This window comes from Chiloscyllium plagiosum, chromosome 27 (genome assembly GCF_004010195.1).
Source record: "Chiloscyllium plagiosum isolate BGI_BamShark_2017 chromosome 27, ASM401019v2, whole genome shotgun sequence".
Lineage (NCBI taxonomy): Eukaryota > Metazoa > Chordata > Chondrichthyes > Orectolobiformes > Hemiscylliidae > Chiloscyllium > Chiloscyllium plagiosum.
The window spans coordinates 19,204,064-19,212,403 of record NC_057736.1 but is presented as its reverse complement, the minus strand read 5'-3'; the positions used below and the strand labels follow the sequence as shown (position 1 = coordinate 19,212,403).

The 8,340-nt window shown below is 41.4% G+C and overlaps 1 protein-coding gene across 1 annotated transcript in view; it reads right to left on the bottom strand.

Annotated features, from left to right (window-relative positions):
- LOC122563619 (delta-type opioid receptor-like) overlaps positions 1 to 3,902 on the bottom strand; it is a 24,212-nt gene extending 20,310 nt beyond the window's left edge. The window contains exon 1 of the mRNA XM_043717582.1: positions 3,325 to 3,902. Within this exon, the coding sequence (XP_043573517.1) occupies positions 3,325 to 3,563 (239 nt within the window). The 5' untranslated portion in view covers positions 3,564 to 3,902. The remainder of the gene's footprint in view (positions 1 to 3,324) is intronic.
- Between the last annotated feature and the right edge of the window lie 4,438 nt (positions 3,903 to 8,340).

Here is an 8,340-nt window from a genome sequence, read left to right as displayed (position 1 = left end):
TCCACCCTCTCCTCCCTGACCTATCACCTTCATCCCCTCCCCCACTCACCTATTGTACTCTATGCTACTTTCTCCCCACCCCCACCCTCCTCTAGCTTATCTCTCCACGCTTCAGGCTCACTGCCTTTATTCCTGATGAAGGGCTTTTGCCCGAAACGTCGATTTCGCTGGTTCTTGGATGCTGTCTGAACTGCTGTGCTCTTCCAGCACCATTGATCCAGAATCTGGTTTCCAGCATCTGCAGTCATTGTTTTTACCTTCCAGTATTTACTTCCGGGTTTTCAGTGCTTTCCTCCTTTCCTTGCATCTTTGGATAATTGGATTTGGCACTCAAAGGGATTTGGGTACTTGGCAATTTGTTTCTCGACTTTATTGACTATCTTTTAAAAACCGCAATGTAGTCCTGATCAAAATGTCTCCGCTTCTAGTTGTCAAGGTTTATCACTTGGTTACCATGGTGTGGGACATACAACGGCTACGTTGAAAACATATTTGCAAAACTGATCAAAATCCGCCCTCGCCCTGCAGTTCCTGATCTAAGCTCTAAGCGGTGCTATTGCTCCTGCACTTCCTCCTGCCCGTTTGCAAAGTTTATCCACATTTTCCATTGGGAGAATCTGCCAAATAACCCTTGTATTATCATAGAAGGTTGACAGACGCACCCCTTTGCAGATATTGGGATTGTGCTTCTAGACTTTCTGCTAGCCATAATCTGAGTGATAAACCTGGCTTTGGATAGCATTGTGATGCCCAATTCATTACCAACTGCACTGCGAGGTGAGGAATAACGTTTAAAGTGTTTTTAAACTCTCCATCTTCACGCGTATCTAGTACCCAGGCTGCCGTAGAGTGCTAATGGATGTAGCAGTTTTACACGCTATTTCAGTTGGGTTGCCCAACACAATAAACTATGATCAGTTTCCAATCACAATAACATGTGAGATACCGAGATGGTCCTGTACACTGATCTCCGTGTTGTATATAGACGAGTCCACATATTTTGTGTTTGCAGCTTTAAAAACACACACACACATTTCGATATGTCCATCATGTGTTAATGGAGAATGTGTGTGTGATTGTTTCAGGTTTCTGTGGGATCCCGTGTGTTGTATTTACATGTGTGTGCGTGTGTTTGAGACTGTGTTGATGTATTAGTCCGTGTGCTTGAATCGATGTGTTACTCTATGGCTAGGTTTGTATGTTTTGGGGGTGTGCTTGTATGTTCGTGTGTCCGTTAGTGAGTGTGTTGGTATGTATTGGTGGGTTTGTGTTAATGGGTGTATATATCCATATGGGGAAGAGAGAGAGAGAGGACTACAGATGCTGGAGATCAGAGTCAAAAAGTGTGGCATTGAAAAAGCAAGGCCGGTCAGGCAACATCCGAGGAGCAGGAGAATCGAACTTTCCAGCGCTCCTGATAAACGTTGACTCTCCTGCTCCTCGGATGTTGCCTGACCGGCTGTGCTTTTCCAGCTCCACACTTCGATAACACATCGATATGTTTAAGCGTGCGTGTGTGATTGTGAGCGAATCTGTGCCGACAGTCTCTGTGTTTGCACGCAGCTGTGTGGAGGTTTGGAGCTTTGTCCCTCGTCTGTATTCCATTGTCATGGAATCTCCACTTCCGAGCATACTTCTTATTCGACCTGTTGAAGAGGTGCCTTTAGATTAAGCAGACATAGCCATGTAGTTAACGTTGGCTACATTCAGACAAAACCTATCATTCACTTGGGGCGAAGGTGTTCCAAATGTTGATATTGAGTCGTGGGCAGGTCTCAAGGTGATCTAGGGCGCACCCAAGAACGAAACATAGTCAACCAGATTTCTTTTTGTTTTTATTTATAGAGAATTAACTTTGGGAAGAAAATATTACTGAAATTGGTTAGCAATAGTCCAGATTCGTGATGTCACAAACCTAAAACTCGGAGCTCAGTCCTTCCAAATCTTAGGGATGGTTCAGCACCTGACTGAATGGGATAGCTAGACATCCTGGTGCAGCACAATAGCTGCAAGCTAATGTTTTGTGGCTGAGCAAGAGGCGGTGGGTGAACGACTTCAAAAAAGATCATAAATGTTCCCTTATAGAACAGAGAGACCTAGGGGGTTCAGGTATATAATTCTTTGAAATTTACATCGCAGGTAGACAGGGTGGTTAAGAAGTCGTTTAGCACCACTCGCCTTCATTGCTCAGATCTTCGAATGTAGGAGTTGGGACTTCATGTTGAGGTTATATAGGATGATGGCGAGGCCTCTTCTGGATACAGTCTGCAGTTCTGGTTCCCCTGTTATAGGAAGGAGATTATTAAATTGGAAGGGGTCCAGGAAAGATTTAGCAGGATGTTGCTGGGAATTGAGGGCTTGAGTTATAAAAATAGGCTGGGTTGGCTAAGACTTTTTTCACTGGAGAGTAGGAGGTTGAAGGGGTGACCTGATAGAGGTTTATAAAATTATGAGGGACATAGAAAAGGTGAAGAGCAAGGATCTTCAAAGGGTGTGGGAGCTCAAAACTAGGGGCCATATTTTTAAGGTGAGAGGCGAAAGATTGAACGAATACACTTAAGGGGCAACTTTTTCACGCCGAGAGTGGTTCCTGTGTGGATTGAGCTGCCAGAGGAAGTGGTGAATGCTAGTACAGTTACAACGTTTAAAAGACATTTGAATAAATACACGAACAGCAAAGGTTTTGAGGGAAATTAGCCAAACGCAGCAAGTGGGACTAATTTAGTTTGGGAACATGGTTAGACTGATTAGACCGAAGGGTTTGATTCCAGGCTGTATGACTCTGAGACTCAATTATTAATTTTAGGAACCGGATTCGATTGAAATGTTGTAAAGATAGCAATGAGCATCAAATCGGGGAAGCAGAGTTGGAAATGTTGCAATTTTTTTATTGAAGTTCAAACTTTTCATCACGACAATTTTAGTTACTTCGTCGATTTCATGGCCAAAACATTCTAAAAACGTGCTTGATTAAATCGCTTTCACTTCAGACCCGCTGATTTTTATTAGACAACACTTTAAAAGATAATCTGAAATCCTTATAAGCACCAGCTTGTGTCCAGTGATAACTCCTGAAGTGTGGGTAAAGAAGACATTGGGAGGGTGACAAGAACATATAGAAAGTGAAGGGGTGGCTGAGAAAACGTTACGGGGAGGAGGTGTTGTTAATGCTGAACTGCCACTGAACTCCGGTGGCAATGCGCTAAGGTGCCGTAGTCTTGGTGGGATCTTTCTGTGCAGTTCTGTTTCTCGCTCGGTTACCACTCTGTTGACGGTCAAGGGTAAAATCGACAGGATTTCTTATGCAAAGGAATCGAGTCCTACCTGACAATCCCGTACATGACCAGGAAATTGCCAATGAGCCCGACCACACACACCACCGAGTAGAGCGCAGTGATGGCGATGGCGATGACCGTGGACGTGGTGCTCTTGACCGGCTCTGTGCTGTTGGTCAGGCTCCCGTTGAGGCCAAAAGAAGCGTTGAACGCCTGCACCCAGTACAGTTCAGCAATGTTCGCGGTGAGCAGCTTCCGTTCAGCACTCGAGGTCGTGGACAGCTCCATCGCGCACTCCGTTTCCCACCTCGCCCCAGACCAACAAACAGGAGTCCGAGAGCAAGTGCAGCTTAAGGTTACATGTAAAAATGAACCGGCTGGATGATCTCAGCTCAGGAGCTGCCTCGCTGCGGGCCACTTTGCAATATCTGAATCGAGTGGCCAGAGCAGTCTGATCCGCCGATCATTTAGATGCGAGCAAGCTGCGCTGGGATCGGGGCTGAGGGATTTGCAGCTTTTCGCTCGCCACTCTGGTGATTTCTTATAAAATGTGACACCTCCACCGACGTCAAAGCCACGTGCTGGCCCAGACTGGCCGTCAATCAAGAGTGCAAGAGAAACAGTACCCACCATTTCAACACCCACTAACCAGCACTTAGGCGTTCTCCCTCTCCCGCTAGGTGGGGACTGAATCATTAACTAATAGAAAAGGTAAAGGATAACATTATATGCAACACAGTTTTAAAAAGTAGAGCATTATAGGATGTAAAACATCATCTTTGTATAATGAAGAGTTGTTACTAATTCTGTGGACAACTGAACTTCTAAAGATGGGTCCGCAGTGTGAGAGTAACCGAAACGTACATGTTTATAAGTACTGCCTGCTTTCGGAAATGTGTGTTACTTTGATGTGTTCGTGATAAGCCCCGCATTAAATGTTTTCTCTCTCCTCCTCCCCCGGGCCAATTTTGTCCCAATTTGTGATGTCCCGATCTGACAGCACAGAAGGAAATCATTCAGTTGTGTTTGTGCCTGCTATTGGCAAGAGCTGTCCATTAGTCTCCGTCTCCTTCATCCCTCTCCATCCCTTAGTCCGTGCCTTGCCAAATTCCCTCCCTCCCTCCGCCCTGGTGTCTAATCCATATTATACTTCAGTCTCCAAGTTCTCTTGGCATAGCCAAACTGTGAGGGTACCTGATTTCCCATCTCGCACCTCGTCAAATAACTGGTCTTCAAATCAAAATGTTTAGCCCTCAAAACAAAACGAAAAGCAAAAGACAGGCTACAAGACCAGACAGCCTCTACAGATGGATAATATGGTACAGACTTGAGGCGCTCGGGAAAGAGGTCACAATCTAGAAGGGGTTAAGTTGAGGATCTGGGCAACGTTCAGTTTGTGGCCGATGCCTGAACTACAGACGGTTCATTCATCAAGAAACCACTTCACACTAAGTCAGGTATTCCTGGTGAACGACTTTTGCCCGAAACGTCGATTCTCCTGCTCCTCGGATGCTGCCTGAACTGCTGTGCTTTTCCAGCACCACTCTAATCCAGAATCTGGTTTCCAGCATCTGCAGTCATTATCTTTTTACTAAATCAGGCTACCCAATGCCCCCAAGCATTCATTGGGATCCGTCAGAAAGCTTCAATTCAGCTATAAACAGAGCTAGAGGGACGAGACTAAGAGTGTAATAACCCTGATCTCGCCGAATGTGTCTTTTATTTAGAGTTTATTCTCAGTTTCATGGAATTTCAGCACAGATGTTAAGTTCATCTCACGTACATTTTGCGTACCTTTTCAATTTAGAAATTTATGTTCCAAATTGATTGGGTGCTTTCTCGAAAGATACCTCTGTTTCCCACAGGGACAGAGACCATGTACATACGGACAGACAAGCAGAGACACAGGCACTGACTCTGGATGAAAACAGTTTTTTGCCTGATAACCACTAGAGGGAGACAGAGTTACATTGTGAATACTACAAAAAAAGCTTTTCGAGTGCTGGTCAAATATTTTTCGAAACGCTTAAAATTTGCAGCAGGTGAATTATTTCTAGAAAAGAGAAACGGGTCAATATTGTTGAGCTGATACAAGGAAACAGGATCATGCTCCATATTAATGATTGAGATTCTTCCTCCTCAGGGTGTCTTGTCTTCATAAAATTAATTAATGCTCACTCGAATTAAACCCACTAGGATACTGACATAAGTCGCTTTGATATTTCTAGCACTCTCTGTATGATTTGCATGTTCTAGTCATTTGTCTGATTGCTTGATACCTAGAAATGAGGTTGGTTGGTTGATTAAAATAGCTGAAAATGTGTTGCTGGAAAAGCGCAGCAGGTCAGGCAGCATCCAGGGAACAGGAGAATCGACGTTTCGGGCATAAGCCCTTCTTCTGATTAAAATAGTAAACTAAAAGCTTTCGGAGTAGTGCACACTCATCAAGGTGTTTGATATTTTATTCAACCTATGAAATGGATAGGACCTGCAAGATGGTGGCAATCCCTCTTACATCAGCCACTATCGCCCATGTGTTGAAAAAATCCCCAGAGTGCTCTTGGGTATGGAGCATAGTGGTGTGTGCTGTTATCTCCATACAGACTGAATATTTTTTGAAGAAGTGAACTTCCAGTTAACATCTGAGAGGACTTGACAACATTTTAAATATTAACTTTCACTGTAACAAGAGACTAAAACACTATCTTTGAAGGCAACTTATTCTCTGCACCTCAAAGTATACAGACTACAGCTCCGCCCTCTCACTTATGGATTCTGGGAAACTAACTTTGTGAGTTTTCACAGATGTCATTTTCAAGGCTATCACCTTCACCTCTGAAAACCCAACTTCATGGCAATTGTAACCATCTGAATCCTGAATTTGGGTAGAAATATTGATTCACTATTCCTAAAATCTCAACGTTCATATTTTGGAAGTAAAAGGTCAGTTTAAACTACAATTTTCTACTACTCAATATTCTTAGCATTTTTCTAGGACTTTGAGAACTTTATACTACTCACTGTTATCACTCAAATGCTGCTATTGTCTCTAACTGTTGCCACCTTACACCTTCTTGCCATTAAAACAATTGAAATGGCTGTAATGGTAGAGAATCAATGATCAGAGACGTAAGGTTAAAGGAAGGGGGGAATGAGGTTTAGAGGGGATGTGAGGAAACCTTTTTCACTCAAAGGGTAGTAGGAATGTTGAATTCATTGCTTCTAAGGGTGATAATGGCAGAAACCCTCACAGCATTCAAGAAGCACCAGTGATGTGCACTTGTGATGTCAAGACATATAAGGCTATGGCCCAAATGCAATAGAAAATGTGTTTAGAATAGTTAAGTGCTTGCTTCTGATTGCCACAGACTTGATGGGTCAAAGCACCTTTTTCTGAACTGTAGACCTGTATGACTCAATGAGTCTATGACTTAATTTCTAAGAATAGAACCACCCAGGCTTGCTGTCAGGCGGAATTCAGAACAGCTCATAGAAGCCCCTTCTTTTTATCTTAAAGAAGTAGTCACAAAAAAATCAAAATTATAAATCACATAACTGTAATCTTTGTTTGAACTAAGTGAATTGCAATGCCAATCTGAGTGTGGTGAAAAGTCAATTGTGCTGGTATGGGCCTGAAGTCACATATAGGCCAGATAGATAAAGCCAGTTGATCTCTTTGCTGAAAGAATATTTGTGAATCAGTGAGACTTAATGACAATCTGAAAGCTTCACGTTCAATTTTATTGGTGGCAACATTTATTTTCAGTATTGTAAACAAATTAAAACCTTTCAAACTTCTAGTAGTGCATGTTATTTGGATTATTAGAGCAAGATTATTCAGCCAGTCACAGCCACTTCATTGTCATATTCAATTTATTTTCATTTCAATAAGGATATAATGGAAGAGTTATTGCTGGAATGATTTAAAAGCGAGTGAAAATCACCTTAAAATGCCCATTCTTCTTGTGCTTCAAAAATATTACTTAAATTAAATTAAGAATAAATTATGCTATTCATTATGTGTCAATAACATCAGATATATTAAAATGTTTTACATAATTGTAAAATAGTTATTACGTAATTTGTTATATCCAAGTTCTGGTATAATATCCATGGGTTGCCAGCTTTTTTGTAACTGGAATGATCACCGCCTAAGCAATATAGCAACAGGATATTAACATTGGTGTCAATCTCAGATAGTGATCTGAAAATGACACAAATAATTTACATAAAGTGCGAGTCATGTGTAATTAGAAATAGCCAAATCATTATTACGACTGCAATTTGGTTGATCTTGATCTTAAGTAAGCATGCTATCATAATTCATGCAGTTAGTCCTGTGAAATTAAATGTTCTATATTTGAGCAGAATGGTGAATAATCTTCCATGCCTGCCTAGTTCTACAGATATCCTGAATCCATTTAAAAATAGTCACTTAAATTTACATATTTCCCTTAATGTTCCAAGGCACCAAACAGATGGATATAATGAATTGGGTAGCAAACCACGGAAAAAGGATATGAAGAATGTAATTAAAAGTTAGGTAGTAAAAAATGATTTGGTAAAGTTTTTCAGAGATAACTAACCTTTCCTTGAATATCCATTTACTGGCATGATAGCGTACCCTTTCCTGACAGGAATGTTAACAATCTGGTGTGGATTCAATTCTCATCCAGAAACATTGAGATGGAGAAAGATGTTTATCGATTGCTATGTGTTAGTGATACCTTAATATTATTAGCATGCTTGTGCATTGTTTAGAAGAGATTTATTATGTGAGGTAATGCATTTCAGTTGTAATGAGAGGTATTTATCTTTTATTATAGTAGTGGCTTTAGCAATCATGTGAGGAGGAAACTAACCATGAGACAGCCTATAACAATAACAATGATGTTTCCTTTTTGAAGCATTGATTATTGTTATGCCCCTGATTTGGATTGCTAATATTTAAACAGAAATCCAAATACCCTGCAATCAACTAACAGAACTACCCAAAGAGTTTTCACATACTAAGACAAAAACGAACTTTATTATATATTAGAAAGAATTAACTTTGCATTGTTAT